This window comes from Malassezia vespertilionis, chromosome 2, assembly GCF_029542925.1.
Source record: "Malassezia vespertilionis chromosome 2, complete sequence".
Classification (NCBI taxonomy): Eukaryota; Fungi; Basidiomycota; class Malasseziomycetes; order Malasseziales; family Malasseziaceae; genus Malassezia; species Malassezia vespertilionis.
In genome coordinates this window covers 986,172-1,001,530 of record NC_079248.1, presented here as the reverse complement: position 1 = coordinate 1,001,530, position 15,359 = coordinate 986,172, and the positions used below count along the sequence as shown (strand labels likewise).

Sequence of the window (15,359 nt, the reverse complement as noted above, 5' to 3'; positions counted from 1 at the left end):
TGACGCTACGACGCGAGTGAACGCAAGCCGCGGTCCGCCAGCATGCAGATGCTGACGAAGGTGTGTACTATGTGCGAGCTTACCCTAGTTTGAGTCGAAATCGAACCGCGTAAAAGGCATCGCGTTCCATCCCAAGCTTGCGCTGTTGGCTTCGTCGTTGCACAATGGCTCGATCCAGCTGTGGAACTACCAGACGGGCACGATCTACGAGCGTCTCGAGGACCATGAGGGCCCCGTGCGTGGAATTTGCTTTCACCCTACGCAGCCACTGCTTGTGAGTGGCGGTGATGACTACAAGATCAAGGTGTGGAACCACAAGACGGGAAAAGTGCTCTTTACGCTGCACGGCCACTTGGACTATGTGCGCTCCGTCTTTTTCCACCACGAGCACCCCTGGATCATCAGTGCCTCGGACGACCAGACGATCCGGATCTGGAACTGGCAGAGCCGCACGTGTATTGCGATCCTCACCGGCCATAATCACTATGTGATGTGCGCACAGTTCCACCCCTACGAGGACCTGATTGTGTCTGCGTCGATGGACCAGACGGTGCGCGTCTGGGACTACACTGCGCTGAAACAGAAATCCACCACGGCACAGCCGATGAGTTTGGACGAGCAAATGGCGCGCGCAAGCAGTGCGCAGATGGACTTGTTTGGCCACATGGACGTCATGGTGAAATACGTCCTGGAAGGCCACGAGCGCGGTGTCAATTGGGCAGCGTTCCATCCCGCGCTCCCTTTGATTGTGTCCGCAAGTGACGACCGCACGGTCAAGCTCTGGCGCATGTCTGAGACCAAGGCCTGGGAAGTCGATACCTGCCGTGGCCACTACAACAACGTTTCTGCCGCGCTCTTCCATCCCCATGCCGAGCTCATCTTGTCCGTGTCCGAGGATAAGACTATCCGAGTGTGGGACATGGGCAAGCGCACGGCCGTGCAGACCTTTCGGCGCGAGCACGACCGCTTTTGGGTGCTTACCGCGCATCCCCAACTGAATTTGTTTGCTGCCGGGCACGATAGCGGCCTGATTGTATTCAAGCTGGAGCGCGAGCGCCCGCCGTTTGCACTGCACAACAATGTGCTGTATTATGTACGGAACAAGCAAGTGTACGCATACGACTATGCCAGCGACCACGACACCGCGCTCTTGAGCATCAAGCGCCTTGGCAATCAGTATGTCCAGCCGCGCACGCTCAGCTACAACCCCGCGGAGCACTCGATCATCGTCACCTCGGTCAGCGGCGACTCGGGCGTGTATGACATTGCGCCGCTTCCGCACAGCCCCAGCGCCGAGCTCGGCGAGTCGGGCACGGTAGGCAAGCGCGGCAGCGGCAACAGCGCTCTATTTATTGCGCGCAACCGCTTTGCTGTGCTGCTTACCGCAACACAGCATATTGAGATTCGCGATCTGGCCAACAATGTAGTCAAGACGCTCGTCAAGCCCGACGGCGTCACCGATATCTTCCACGGCGGCCCTTCGCACCTGCTGCTGAGCACGCCCAGCAGTGTCTTGTTGTACGATACACAGCAGCAGGCCACGACCGCAGAACTCGCCGTGCCAGCGGTCAAGTACGTGGTGTGGAACCAAGATGGGAGCATGGTCGCACTGCTAAGCAAGCACGCCATCACCCTCACAGACAAGCACCTATCTTTCTCGCACGTCATCCACGAAACGATTCGGATTAAGAGCGCTGCATGGGACAGCAACGGCGTCCTTCTTTACAGCACGCTGAACCACATCAAGTATGCCCTGCCAAACGGCGACACGGGCATCATCCGCACGCTCGAGCAGCCGCTGTACCTCACGCGTGTCAAAGGCGCGACGGTCAACTGCCTGGATCGCCAGGCGTGCCCACGCACCTTGACGATCGACCCCACCGAGTGCCGCTTCAAGCTTGCCTTGCTCCACGAGCGCTACGACGACGTGCTTAGCATTATCCGGACGAGCCGCCTCGTTGGTCAGTCCATCATTGCGTACCTGCAAAAGAAGGGCTACCCCGAGATTGCGCTCCACTTTGTCCAGGACAAGACCACGCGCTTTGACCTTGCCGTCGAGTGCGGCAATCTGGACGTGGCGCTCGAGACCGCCGAAGCGCTCAACGTGCCGGAAATCTGGACGCGCCTCGGCGACGCTGCGCTGCTCCTCGGCGACCAGCAGATTGTGGAGCGCGCATACCAAAAGACCAAAAGCTTTGACCAGCTCAGCTTTCTCTATCTCATTACGGGTAACATGGACAAGCTGGAGAAAATGACGGCGATTGCAGAGCGCCGCGGCAACACACAGAGCCTCTACCACAACGCCGTCTTCGCGGGCGACACTGCGACGCAAGCTACGGTGCTGGAAAGCGCATCGCTCGACGCCCTTGCATTTATCACTGCAGAAAATAGCGGAGACTCGGCGCGCGCCGCTGCAATTGCGGCCCAAGTTGGGCTGGACGAGCAAGCCGCGCGCACTGCACTGGCCGCGAGCGGCGCGCCAAACGCCAAGGGTGCGCCAACGCCCATCACCGAAACCCACGCGTACAACTGGCCGCTGAAGAGCACGCAGACCAGCTACTTTGACCAGGTCCTCGCCGAAAGCGCTGAGGGCGGTGTCATCTTTGAGGACAATGCCGTCCAAGGCACTACACACGACCTCGACTCTTGGCTCGACGGCGGCGCACTTGAGGAGGAAATGGTTGACGCAGAGCCTCTTCTCGACTTGGAGGGCGACGAAGCTGCGTGGGACCTCGACGAGTCGGCCGTTGCGCCCGCCGAAGAGGTGCTTGGACAGCAGTTTGTGCCCCTTGCCGACGCCGACACGCTCCAAGGCGCCGTGCCGGGCAGCGCCGAGAGTGCGCACTGGCTGCGCAACTCGCCCGTCGCAGCGGATCTCGCGGCTGCAGGCGCATTTGATGCTGCGCTCCAGCTCCTCCACCGCCAGGCCGGCATTGTGGCTTTCGCGCCGCTCAAGCCGTACCTCTGGCGCGCTTACGCCGCCGCGCGTGTGCTTGTTCCTGGCGCGCCGGGCGCTGCGCCGCTCCTTGTGCATCTGCGCCGCAACAATGAGTTGTCCGAAGGCGACCTCGGCCGCGTCCTTCCGGCAACGCCGATGCATGTCGCGCATCTGTCTCAGCATATGCTGCAGGAGGCGTACCGCGCCGTGAGTGCCAACAAGCTGCCCGAAGCCGAGGCGCAGTTCCGCGCGCTGTTGCACGCGCTTGTGCTTACGCCCGCCGCAAACGAAGAAGAGGCCGCCACGGTGGTCGACATGTTGGGGCAGTGCCGCGAGTACTTGGTGGGTGTTTCCATCGAGCTCGAACGGCGCGCGCTCGCACAGTCTGACCCCGCGAATGTCGCGCGCAACTTGGAGCTTGCGGCGCTTTTTACGCATGTGCAGATGCAGCCGCAGCACCAGATGCTCGCGCTGCGCATCGCCATGATGGAGGCGCGTCGTGTAAGTAACCTTGCCATGGCCGGCCACTTTGCGCGCAGGCTCTTGGAGCTTCAACCCCCTGCCAAGGTGGTCCAAGTCGCGCAGCAGATTTTGGCGATGAGCGATCGTCAGCCGCGCGATGCTGTCCCGGTGCCGGGCTACTCTGCACACGAAGGGGTGTATGTCATCTGTGCAGGGAGTCATACCTTGATTCCAAGCGGCGGCGCTGGCGCACTCGAGGATCCGCTGACGGGCGCCAAGTACCTGCCCGAGTTTCTCGGCACACTGTGCCGTGTTAGCGAGATTAGCGAGGTCGGTAAGCTGGCGACGGGCCTACGGAATTTGGCCTAAGTAGATTGAAAAGGGGCAGGTAGGGCGGTATTGCCCGCAGATGTACCAAGTTTGCTTGCATGCACGGCACACCAAGTACATTCAAGAAAGTCTATCGCACTACGCTATACACTGCCAACAAGGCGGCCTGCTTGCTGTCAAACACGCCTTTTCATAGCGCCGTCGTACGACGGCGCCCCTCCATCAAAGGTACCCACGCACGCAGAGGAGGTGCCTCGAATTTTCATACTTCTCCTCCAGCAAACAAGCCACCAAGGGTGAATGTATGGACATTAGGTCATCCCCGAATCATGGGGCCTGCACAAAGCGGCCCTCCTGACGATGGTTTTACAGTCCATGTTCCTCTTCGCCAACAAGCGGGGGCGCACGTCACCGACGCGCGCACACACCAGGCTACGCCAGTGCCCGCTCCTCGGCAAGGTTCTGCCGCCGCCGCCGCCGCCGCGTGAGGGAAGATCACGTGATGTATACTTTTCGGCGCAGCGCCGTGGTGGACACCTTATGCGCTCCCACAGGGCGACGCGGCTTGCGAGCCTGCTGCAGCAGACGCGGGTCAATACATTTGACCCGCGCATTGAGCAGGTATACACTGCACCTGCAGCACATCTTGTGCGCGGAGACTGGGGCATGAAACGTCCTTTGCCGTCTTCCTGGCAGCCCGCGCCCGACATGCCTGCCGCGCAGCCATTCCGCGGCGCCCTGCGCTACGTCACTGCCGAGGCGCTCGACACGCCGCAGCACCTGACTGCATGGCGCGAAAGTGAGCGTGACCCGCTCTTCCGCACGCGCTGGCACGAGGCCGGCACGCGCCTAAGCGACCGTTCGAAACGCGACGTGCTGAGCAGCGCGATCGGCGAAGACGAGGCGAATGCCGCGCAAGGCGTGCGTCCGCGCATCATGTACGACCCTGCCACACTCTCCAACGATACCAAGCCGGCACATGTTGTGTGGGGCGCGCACCATGCGCGCTTTGCCGATGCCCCGGACGTTCTGCCGAACTACAATGCCATGTCCCAACGCGAATTCCAAAAGTTTTTAAGCAAGGTCCGCACGGTCCGCGGCAAGTTTCGCGAGACAATCAAGGCACAACGCCGCGAGGCGTCCGAGCACACGCTGTTAGAGCAGCTGTCGCGCCGCCGCGCAAAAGAAGGGCTCGCTGCGGCCGTGCCCGAGTCGGAATGGGCGAGCGCCAAGGCGCACATCGCGCCGCCTTTTGTCGATTTGTGGACAGAAGCACGCCTTGCGCACGCACCGCAGAGCGCCGCCAACTTTATGCACGCGCACGCACAGGAACGCCGCGCAGTGCCGCACAGCACGACAATCTCCGCGCCAGCGCATGCCGCGCCGGCACATCCGTTGCAAGGTATTCAGTACGCCCAGCCCGACACAGTCTACACACAGCTGCTTGCAGAGCCGATCCAGGGCCACGCCGTGCAGCGTGTCGAGGACAACAGGCGGAACCGGTACTTTATGGGCGCTGACGCCGGCCTCGCCGTCGCCGCTGGCGGGCATATTGGCCATCTTGCGCTGCAGCACAGGCACGGGCTGGATGTGGTCGACTATACGCGCGCGAAGCCAACGTGCGGCATGGGTCACTTCCGCATCCTGCATGCCTTCTTTGATCTGCACGGCGCACCGCGCATGACGAGGCGTACGCCGCCGCAGGCGCAGGCAACCTCGCCCGATCTTGGCTACATTCATGCGCAGCTCATGGCGCTGCGTCGCGGAGCACTGCCGCCGATGCCCGGCACCCCTCGCTGGATCGACGAGCCCCGTGCACAGACACAAACGTTGTGGAATCGTACAAACGCACCCAGTCCGCTGCGCACGAGCACACAGCCGGGCTCCTTGTTTGGCGCATTGGCGCGCAATGGCCGGCCGCCGAATACGGCGCGCGCGAACGGCAAGCGCCAGCGGTTTCAGAAGCGCAAGCGTGATGCGTCTACGGACAAAGACGTGCAGATGCTGGACAATATCAGGAACCTCTTATCGCCACAATAGAATCTAGCACACACTACGTAAGCTTTTGCTGTTTGCGGTTCTTCAGCGCCATTTCAACGGCGGCAAAGCCCCAGTCCAAAGCGTGGTTGTGGCCGGCCTTGCCCTGGCGTCCGATGCCAGCACGCTCGAGCGCCTGGTCCTCACTGAGGACGGTGAGCACGCCGAGGATCACGGGGACCTTGGTCTCGAGACCGATACGCATGAGGCCGTGCAGCGCCGCATCACAAATGTACTCGAAATGCATCGTCGATCCTTTGATCACACATCCGATCGAAAGAACCGCATCGACAGCCTGAGATGCAATCATGCTATGGTCAGCGGTATGCTGTACGTACTGCTGGGTGCCAATGGGCAGCTCCCAAGTGCCGGGCACAGACTCGATCAAGACACATTCAGATGGCACGCCCGCCTTGGCGATCGATTCGAGCGCACCTTTGACGAGCGATTCAATCACTTCTATGTTCCATCGTGCATGCACAATACCGATGCGCAGCTTTTCAGCGCCGGGGAAGGAGGTCGGTGCGGGGGCAGGTCCTTTGATCGACATGGTGTTAGACAAAGCCTCCATGGGCGCCCGTCGTGGCTCGAACCCTTTAGTCAGCTACTTGTGCGCTACCCTGGTCCCTCCGTCCTGACGACGATGGCCACTCGGCGTTTTCCGCCTGCCTTGTCTCTCCCGCGCCACTTTCTCTGCGGAAGCACTGCATTTTCTTCCATGCGCGACACGAAAGCGATAGCACGTACTGCCAACATTGCCCAGCACATGTCTGCAGCGCCGAGCCGTGCGGCGTCGAGCGCAGCGACAAGTCCCGTTACCGCACACATGGACGCATCGGTCCAGTACCTGAGCGAGGGCAGCACCCGCGTGATTCAACTGAATCGTGAGCGCGCAATCAATGCGCTTAACCAGGATATGATCAACCGCATCCGCGCTTCGCTGGAGGAAATCAAAAAGTCGCCCAACGCTGCGACGGTCTTGCTTCGTGGCGTGGGGCGCGGCCTCTGCGCAGGTGGCGATATTATGGATATTGTCCTCAATGCGGACAAGAAGAGCAAGGAAGAGCGCCAGGAGGCCGTGCGCTTTTTCCAAACCGAGATCGAAGCGGACTATGCCATCGCGACCCTCGCCGATGCGTCCGCCGAGCTTGGGCGTCCGAAATGGTACATTTCCTATATGGACGGCATCTCGTTCGGCGGCGGTATTGGTCTCTCAATTCACGCTCCTTTCCGCGTGTCCACCGAGCGCACGTTGGCATCCATGCCTGAAACGGCCATTGGCTACTTTCCAGACGTAGGAGTTACGAGCCACTTTGCACGCATGGATGGACAAACGGGCATGTACCTTGCGCTCACAGGCGAGCGCTTGAACGGAGCAGACACCTACCTGCTCGGCTTGGCTACTCATTTTGTGCGCTCGAACCTGCTCGAGGAGCTGGCGCGTCGCTTGGCGGACATGCCCCTCGACCAGGTCACCGATGCAAATGTGGTGAATGCATGCATCGATGAGTTTGCCTCGGATCCGTATGCCAGTGATGCAGAGAACGGCGAAGAGCTTGCGCGCAACTCGCGCTTTCTGGGCGATCGCCGCATTGCACTCGACTACGCGTTTGGCCGCGCCAGCGTCGAGCAGATTTTCGCAGCGCTCGGGGAGATTGCCGCAGCGAAGCCAGACGCAGACGCAGTCAAGACACTTGCCACGCGTGGTCTCAGCCCCATTCCCGACATGGTCAAGCAGTTTGCAGCCGAGACGCTCGAGACGCTCAAGACGCGCTCCCCGCGCTCGCTCAAGGTCACCTTCAAGGCCATGCGCATGGCACGAGAAATGACGTTGGAAGAGGTGATGCACCAGTGTATGCACATCGCAACTGTGCTTACCGATTTGTCCGTCGGTCGTGATTTCTACGTGGGTGTGATGCATATGCTGCAAAAGGATCCCGCGACGGGCAAGCGCCGCACGGGCCATGCAGCGTGGAACCCTGCCACCCTGGAAGAAGTGGACGATGCTTTGCTCGATGCTCTCTTTTTTAAGAATGCCGACAGTGCACACAAGGCGGGCTTGCAGCTCAGCATTCCTAAACTGGCCAACGTGCCGCTGTCTACCAACGCACGCGATGAGCGCAAGAAACGTACCGCACAGCTGCGTGGTCTTGGGCCGCTGCATTGGGAACCGCAGCACAATCAGTTTGCGCTTCCCAGCGAGGCAGAGTGCGCTGCGCTCGCGGGGGGATTCCACCCCGCCGCTGGGAGTTACGTGCAGAGCAACTCGGAGATGATTTTGACGTTGATGCAGCACAAGCACGACAAGCCTAGTCTGCGCCTCAAAGTGGAGGACTGGCAGCGCCGTATGGATCTCATGCGCAAGTAGTAGCTCCATAGTAACGCTGTCTTAAAAAGCCGCGCGCCAACGCCACGGTGCTTCTGCGCACGGATCTTTGCCACGTGCTTTTTCCACCATGGCCTTGTGGCATTCCGCCAAGATTGCTGCGGAGCGCATCCCGGTCCGTGCACGCGGCGTGCAAACAGGCATGCCACGCACGCTGAATCACATCCTGTATGAAATGCGGCACGCTGCGGAAAAAAACCAAGCGCTCGATGCACCCGTCCAAGTACACGGGTGGATCGCTTCGATGCGCAAGCAAAAAACGCGCAACTTTATGGAATTATCCGATGGGACACTGGGAGGAAGCATGACGCTGCAGGCCATGCTTGTCGGTGATGCAGAGGGCCTCGCTCCTGGCGTCGCTGTACGCCTGCACGGCCGTATGCGGCCCGGCCGCGGCACAAAAAAAGACCAATCGATCGAGATGCATGTGGATACATACACTGTGCTTGCACCCAACGACCTTGCGACCTACCCGCTTGCACATCTTATGAACCGCAGCGACCGTGGAGACCCTGCGCACTTTGCAGCAGCCGAGATAGTGCGCCGCGAATCTCACTGGAAGCCACGCACCGCACGTTATGGCGCCGTTTCTCGCACGCGCTCGCGAATGGAAAGTGCGATGGGCGCGTGGTTTGAAGAGAATGACTATGTAAAAGTGCACCCGCCTGTTATCACCAGCTCGGACTGCGAGGGCGGCGGCGAGATTTTTCGCGTCGTGGCCGAAGCTGACGCCGGCAAGCAAGCAACGCCGCACGATCTCAGTGCTTTTTGGTCGCATCACAGCGCTTTTCTCAGCGTTTCGACGCAGCTGCACCTCGAGGCATTTGCACTTGGTCTTTCGCGGGTATGGGCGCTCACGCCCGTCTTTCGCGCCGAGGGATCCTCGACAAATAGACACCTTGCCGAATTCTGGATGTGCGAGGCAGAGCTCTGCTGGATTCCCCAAGGGACCGACGGTCTTAGCGCAGTGATGGACTGCGTCGAAGGCGTGATTAAGGCTGCGGTGTACAGTGCGGTCGGTCGCGATAGCTCGATTCCACGCCATCGGCAGCGCGCGGAAGAAGATATGCAGCTACTACTCGATGCGCCGCACCCCGAGCAAGTCCTTGCGGGGCAGGCCGCGCTGGACACTGCATGGCCGCGCATTACCTACACAGACGCCGTGCGGATCCTTGGCATGCACCACCACACGGTCGATTCTTCAGATCGGTTCGAAATCGAGCCTGTCTGGGGCGACGCGCTGCGTTCCGAACACGAGCGCTGGCTCGCGGACCGTGCAGGCACTCCTGTGTTTGTCACCGACTATCCCGCAAAAGGCAAGCCATTTTACATGCGCGAGAATGCGCAGCGTGTGCGTCTCACAGATGGGCTTGCGCCAGGCCACGAGCATGAAGAGCGCGAAACGGTGGCTTGCTTCGACCTACTTGTCCCGCATGTCGGCGAGATTGCCGGCGGGAGTCTGCGTGAGGAGCGCGAAGAGGTGCTGGCGCAGCGGATGCGTGCACAAAATGTGGCACAGAACGATACGCGGCTTTCGTGGTACAAAGAAGATCTACGTCGCTACGGCGGTGCGCCGCATGGTGGTTTTGGGCTTGGCGTGGAGCGATTGCTCAGCTGGATCACGCACACGGAGAATGTGCGCGATATCGTGGCATTTCCACGAGTCAAAGGGCCGCTGCGCTACTAATCCGCCTCGGCGTCTTTGAGCTGCTCGGACCACGCCTTGGCAAACTCGACGATGCTCTCGCCCGTGCTCGCATCTACAACGTCTTTTGGTAGCATGTGTGCAGAGTACGTAGGCATTGCTTGCGAGGCTTGTGACGGCGAGGTTATGAGACGCAAGGGGATCAGTGCAAGTGGATGTGCTTGGGCGTGCTCGAGCGCCTGGTCGAGGTCCGCAAACGACCACAGCAATGGGTCCGTGCGAGGAAGGAACGGATTCACGTCGATCAAAAAGCAGCGGTCGAGATGGCGCGTAAGATACACGTCAAATACCATATCCCGTAGCGTGCGAGTCTCGCTCGGCGCAAGATGTGCTGTGAAGAATGTGTGCAATGCAGACACAATTTGCTCCTGCGTCGGCGCGTCTTGCAAGTGTTCGTAGTAGGTAATATCCCGCTGGCACGCTGCAATCAGGCGGCCCGCGCGCACAAAGCACCGGAACTCGTGGGAGCGCGGCATCTCAAACCACTTTTTCAATACCAGCTCCAGTTGGGGGCGCTGGGGCCGTGCTTGTTCGGCGCATACGCTGCGCAGCGCTTGGACTTGCTCGACATCGCGCATCGCAAAATCAGAGGATTTTATCAGCATATATATATCGTTTGGGCTTTGGCACTTGAGTGTTTTGCTCGTCATAATCCATGCGGCGTCCAGCGGCGCACTCCAATTCAGTTTCGGAAAGATGGCGCCGTAGTCTGCGAGCACGGTGCGGATCTTGGCATTGAGGATGGGAAATTGCGGCTCGCTCGTGTCCTCGTCGCTCGCATCACTCATCACATTGTCGTCTTCCGCTGCATTGCGCGTAGGACGCGGCTTGGGATCAGCCGTGTCGTTTGCATCTGCAAGCACGAGCCCATCCTCGTCGAGCCACTTGACAAAGTCAGGCTCCATCTCATCCAAATTCAGGATAGTAGATTTTGGTGCTATAGAGCGGTTGTGTGGGTACCAGGCGCCATACTGGGTCTGTAGTAGCGCATCGGTTGGGTCTGTAAGAGGCAGCTGTACTGCGCCGCCTTCGGTTGCCACCGGCGTCATGGCAGGGTATGTGGAGGTGCCGCGTTTGGCGCACATTTCCACAATTGGCCCAAAACCAACGCAGCTACCGTCTCCACCATGTCGCACGTCGTGGCGCCGCTGAATGCACCATCTTCCTGTATGTACAGCACCCTGCTCATGACAGACCGCGATTCTCGCTCCCGATCGTCTTTGTACGAACAGCAGCGTGCCGTGATGAATAGCACAACGCTGTACGTCGGCAATCTGTCGTTCTACACGACTGAAGAGCAAATGTACGAACTGTTTGCGCGTGTATCCAACGTATCGGGCGGCGGCGGTGTAAAACGTATTATTATGGGCCTGGACCGGAATACCAAGACACCCTGTGGATTTGCATTTGTCGAGTAGGTACTCTGCCGTCTAACGCTAGATTTTATACACACAACGAGGCGGTCGATTGTATGCGCTTTGTATCCGGCACCAAGCTGGACGAGCGTGTGATCCGGTGTGATCTCGATCCTGGATACAAGGATGGCCGCCAGTATGGGCGTGGCCGGTCCGGAGGTCAGGTCCGTGACGAATACAGACAGGAATACGATGCAGGTCGGGGCGGCTGGGGCCATAATAAGCTGCGCGAAGAGGAAGAGCGGATGCGGCAAGAGGCAATCGAGCGCGAGCGCGAGCGGCGTGAGCGGCGCGAGGATGTATACCGCCCGATGCCAGGTTATGAGCGCGATGCCGACGCACATACCGCGCCGCTCGGCGCAGACGCGCAATATTACGAGACGGAGCGTACGGAACGCGCAGGTCCTGTCGCAGACAATGCAGCGCTGCCGAAGCGTGCGTTGGAGGATGAAGAGGAGGAGGAGGATGCCAAGGTGCGGCGTATGGATGATGCCGAAGCGGGTACGATAGGCGAAACTAGTCCATAGCAGCTATTTCGGCGACGCCCGCCACGTTTTCACTGCAGCCAACGTGGGTCTTTGGCAGCTGTGTACGGATGCAAAGCAATCCAATTTCGCGCAATACAAGCTTTTCTACGGATGTCTTTTAAGATGCCTAGTCGAGCTGGTCGATTTCGGTGTTGGCCTGCTCGACCTCGTCAAAGTTGCCAGACTGGTGTGAGCACAATGCGAAGAAATGTTACGTACCACAGCAGGGACGTCTTCACCCTCGGCATCCTGTGCAGCGTTATGCTGCGAATTCATAGCCTGGTAGCTTTCAGCGAGCTTGCGAAGGCTAGCAAGCGATTCGGGGCCGAGCTGGCTGAGGATGCCGGGCACGAGCTCGGTCAGCTCCTTGTTCTGTGCCTTGCCGTACACGGCCAACGTGTTGGAAGCCAAAGCGCCGTGCACTGTTTGTCAGCCATTCATGCTCAGCACGTACCTTTCGGCGAAGCAATGTGGAGCACATTGCCGTCCTCCTTGAACATGTTCACCTCCTCAATGCCCGACAGCGGCTGCACCGCGAGTTTCTTCAACCCGGCCTGGAGCTTGGGGTCTTCACCGCCAGCAACAGCGCCCTTAGGCTTCTTGACAACCTTGCGGCGCGGAGCGCCTTTTCCACCGGCACGCGTAGCGGCTTGCAGCTTAGCAAGCTTCTGTTGATCCACGACCATGACGAGAAGAAAGGTGGGAAGCAGACGCCGTCGCTGCGCATGCCAGCACTATGCATTTGGCCTACTAGGGCCTGCTGAAAACACTCGGCGACGACTGTATCACGTGCTAAAAATGGTGCCGGGCACAACCGACTAGGCAATAGGGCCATGGAAGCGCCCCGACACGCTCGTTTTCTCTCGTCCGCATCCAGCACAATGTCCCCAACCCCCGTAGTGAACGTGCGTATTTCGTGGTAGGACGGCGCTGACAGATGTGCAGGTCGTTCGTTATTCGGCCCTCATTGCAGGTATTGGATACGGTATCTTCCACCGTCGGACACTGCAGAGGCGGTATGATGAACGTGTTTTGAAGCACGAAGAGAAGCGCCACGAGCAACTCATCAAGGAGGCGAAGGAGGCATATGCCAAAACCAAGTCTGTTGGGATGACACGCACTCCTGGTATGTTTACAGGCGCATCGGCGCTGACAACAGCTGTGATCTCGGACCCCGAAGACCCCAACTTTGATCTTGAGAAGCTCGTCAACTACTGGGCGAAGGAGTAATTTACCCATCACGCGTATACACTCACTGAATACATTGCCTTTATGATACAATGCAGACAGTGTGGGTCATTTTATGCTGGCAGCGTGTTCTTGCACCACGGCATGTTGACTGCCGAATGCCGACGAACAGGGTAGCCATCGCCGCGTTGCACCAGCTGCCTATCTTGTCAGCTTTCTCAGCCAGCATGCTACTGTAATGATTGTTTTGTCTCGTATGCTGCACCTATTTGGTCGCCTCCGCGTATTTTTCCTAAATGTCAGTCATCCACGCATTACACACCTTGAGATGGTCCACGATGCTGGGGTCAGACACAGACGACAAATCTCCCAGCTGGTCAGCTTCATTGCACACAATCTTGCGCAGCACGCGGCGCACAATCTTGCCGCTGCGCGTCTTGGGTAAATCCTCGACACAGATAATGCGTTTCGGTGTAGCAAATGGACCGATCGCGCGGCGCACTTGGATCGTGAGCTCCTTGACCAATGCCTCGCCACTTTCGTAAACATAGTCCGGCTTAAGCGCGAGAAATGCCGTGATCGACTGGCCCGTCACCTCGTCCGGCGCACCGACCACCGCAGCTTCGGCCACGCCGGGATGCCCACCCAAAGCAGACTCGATCTCCGCGGTGCTGAGACGGTGGCCGGACACGTTGATCACGTCGTCCACACGCCCTTTAATCCAAATGTAGCCATCCTTGTCGCGCGCGGCGCTGTCGCCGGTGAAGAAGTAGCCTGGGTACGCGCGCATGTATGTATCCATGAATCGCGCCTGGTCGTGCATGATTGTACGCGCGACGGACGGCCACGGCTTGCGGATAACAAGCGCACCTTCTGCGTCGGCATCGTGAAGTTCCTTGCCCGTATGCGGGTCAAGAATCACGGGCTCGATACCCCAGAATGGGACCGTCGCCGAACCTGGCTTGGCTCGAATCGCGCCGGGCAAGCTGGTGATCATATGGGCACCGCCCTCGGTCATCCAATACGTGTCTACAATCGCGCACTGGCCGCGGCCGACATTGTCATTGTACCACTGCCATGCCTCTGGGTTGATGGGCTCGCCGACCGTGCCGAGCACACGCAACGTGTCCAGCTTGTACGATGCGACATGCTCGGTGCCCATACGGCGCAGCAAGCGGATCGAGGTGGGCGCGGTGTAGAACTGCGTGAGCCCATGCTTGTCGACCACGTCCCAGTAGCGCGAAGGATTGGGGTACATGGGAGTCGACTCGAATATTAATGTTGTAGTCCCCAGCACAAGGGGGCCGTAGACAATGTACGTGTGGCCGGTAATCCAGCCGATATCCGCCATGCACCCAAACTTGTCGCCGGCGTGCACATCGAAAACGTCCTTAACCGTGAGTGCGGCACAGAGAATGTAGCCGGCGGTGGTGTGCACAATGCCTTTGGGTCTTCCGGTGGAGCCCGACGTGTAGAGAACAAACAGGGGATCCTCGCTGCTCATTAAAACCGGCGGGATGTATGCACGCTGCTCCTTCATCTTCTCTTCTAGCCACATATCGCGGCCAGACACCCACGGCACATCTTCGGCGCCAGTGCGCTTTACCACAAGGACGTGCTCTACGCCGGGGCACTCTTTCAGCGCTGCGTCGACAATGGACTTGGCCGCGATTGTACGTCCGCCACGCTTGCCTTCGTCCGAGGTAATTACAACGCGCGCGCTGCTGTCCTGGACTCGGTCGCGCAGCGAGTCGGCGCTGAAGCCGGCAAAGACGACCGAATGCACGGCGCCGATGCGCGCACAGGCAAGCATCGCAATGGCCGCCTCGGGGATCATCGGCAGATAGATAATGACCAGGTCGCCCTTCTTGACGCCAAGTGAGCGCAGCGTGCCTGCGACTTGGCAGACACGACGGAGGAGCTCGCCGTACGTAATCTTTGTATCCTCGCCGGGCTCGTCCGCCTCCCAGATGATGGCGATTTGGTTGGGATCGCGGATGGCCCAGCGATCTACAGCATTGTAGGATGCGTTCAGATGGCCCTCTAGGAAATAGGCAATATTGCCCTCGTCAAACGAGCCGTGCTGGACGGTTTTGAAAGGCACGTCCCAGGCGAGCATCTTGTTTGCCGTTTCGCGCCAGAATTCGTCGCTTTGCTCGAGAGAACGCTTGTGCATGGCGGCGTACTCATCCGGTTTAATGTGCGGTTTTGGAAGCGAATCATTGCTTCCGTTCACACGGGCGGGGATGTCTACGGCGCCTTCCATATTTTTCGTTCGTAAAGGTGGAGCGAGCTGGGCATTCTGCCCCAGATTCACGCGCATCGCGAGCGCATCGGGCATTGGCCATGTGCGGTTTTTTGGCCGGCTGCA

At 59.4% G+C, this 15,359-nt stretch overlaps 10 protein-coding genes across 10 annotated transcripts; 6 read left to right on the top strand and 4 right to left on the bottom strand.

Annotated features, from left to right (window-relative positions):
* Positions 1–42: 42 nt before the first annotated feature.
* MVES1_001325 (uncharacterized protein) lies at positions 43–3,769 on the top strand (the record flags this gene model as incomplete). Its single annotated transcript, XM_056206173.1, has 2 exons — positions 43–60; positions 89–3,769. The coding sequence occupies 2 exons, from the start codon at positions 43–45 to the stop codon at positions 3,767–3,769; spliced, it is 3,699 nt and encodes a 1,232-aa protein (XP_056062148.1).
* Positions 3,770–4,270: 501 nt separating this feature from the next.
* MVES1_001324 (uncharacterized protein) lies at positions 4,271–5,770 on the top strand (the record flags this gene model as incomplete). The annotated part of the gene is made up of 1 exon (XM_056206172.1): positions 4,271–5,770. One exon carries the CDS (start codon positions 4,271–4,273, stop codon positions 5,768–5,770), a length of 1,500 nt encoding a protein of 499 aa, XP_056062147.1.
* A 13-nt stretch (positions 5,771–5,783) lies between these two features.
* Positions 5,784–6,317, bottom strand: RIB4 (6,7-dimethyl-8-ribityllumazine synthase; the record flags this gene model as incomplete). The annotated part of the gene is made up of 1 exon (XM_056206171.1): positions 5,784–6,317. One exon carries the CDS (start codon positions 6,315–6,317, stop codon positions 5,784–5,786), a length of 534 nt encoding a protein of 177 aa, XP_056062146.1.
* A 93-nt stretch (positions 6,318–6,410) lies between these two features.
* EHD3 (3-hydroxyisobutyryl-CoA hydrolase) lies at positions 6,411–8,135 on the top strand (the record flags this gene model as incomplete). Its single annotated transcript, XM_056206170.1, has 1 exon — positions 6,411–8,135. The coding sequence occupies one exon, from the start codon at positions 6,411–6,413 to the stop codon at positions 8,133–8,135; it is 1,725 nt and encodes a 574-aa protein (XP_056062145.1).
* Positions 8,136–8,223: 88 nt separating this feature from the next.
* Positions 8,224–9,840, top strand: SLM5_2 (asparagine--tRNA ligase; the record flags this gene model as incomplete). The annotated part of the gene is made up of 1 exon (XM_056206169.1): positions 8,224–9,840. The coding sequence occupies one exon, from the start codon at positions 8,224–8,226 to the stop codon at positions 9,838–9,840; it is 1,617 nt and encodes a 538-aa protein (XP_056062144.1).
* Positions 9,841–10,000: 160 nt separating this feature from the next.
* Positions 10,001–10,907, bottom strand: MVES1_001320 (uncharacterized protein; the record flags this gene model as incomplete). The annotated part of the gene is made up of 2 exons (XM_056206168.1): positions 10,001–10,037; positions 10,090–10,907. 2 exons carry the CDS (start codon positions 10,905–10,907, stop codon positions 10,001–10,003), a joined length of 855 nt encoding a protein of 284 aa, XP_056062143.1.
* Positions 10,908–10,985: 78 nt separating this feature from the next.
* On the top strand, positions 10,986–11,800 carry CBC2 (nuclear cap binding complex subunit; the record flags this gene model as incomplete). Its single annotated transcript, XM_056206167.1, has 3 exons — positions 10,986–11,025; positions 11,053–11,272; positions 11,299–11,800. The coding sequence occupies 3 exons, from the start codon at positions 10,986–10,988 to the stop codon at positions 11,798–11,800; spliced, it is 762 nt and encodes a 253-aa protein (XP_056062142.1).
* Positions 11,801–11,927: 127 nt separating this feature from the next.
* Positions 11,928–12,486, bottom strand: EGD1 (Nascent polypeptide-associated complex subunit beta; the record flags this gene model as incomplete). The annotated part of the gene is made up of 3 exons (XM_056206166.1): positions 11,928–11,984; positions 12,020–12,222; positions 12,255–12,486. The coding sequence occupies 3 exons, from the start codon at positions 12,484–12,486 to the stop codon at positions 11,928–11,930; spliced, it is 492 nt and encodes a 163-aa protein (XP_056062141.1).
* A 195-nt stretch (positions 12,487–12,681) lies between these two features.
* Positions 12,682–13,030, top strand: TIM11 (F1F0 ATP synthase subunit e, mitochondrial; the record flags this gene model as incomplete). The annotated part of the gene is made up of 4 exons (XM_056206165.1): positions 12,682–12,705; positions 12,774–12,785; positions 12,812–12,926; positions 12,960–13,030. 4 exons carry the CDS (start codon positions 12,682–12,684, stop codon positions 13,028–13,030), a joined length of 222 nt encoding a protein of 73 aa, XP_056062140.1.
* A 250-nt stretch (positions 13,031–13,280) lies between these two features.
* ACS1 (acetate--CoA ligase) lies at positions 13,281–15,311 on the bottom strand (the record flags this gene model as incomplete). Its single annotated transcript, XM_056206164.1, is given in 2 exon segments — positions 13,281–15,290; positions 15,306–15,311. The coding sequence occupies 2 exon segments, from the start codon at positions 15,309–15,311 to the stop codon at positions 13,281–13,283; spliced, it is 2,016 nt and encodes a 671-aa protein (XP_056062139.1).
* Positions 15,312–15,359: the final 48 nt, after the last annotated feature.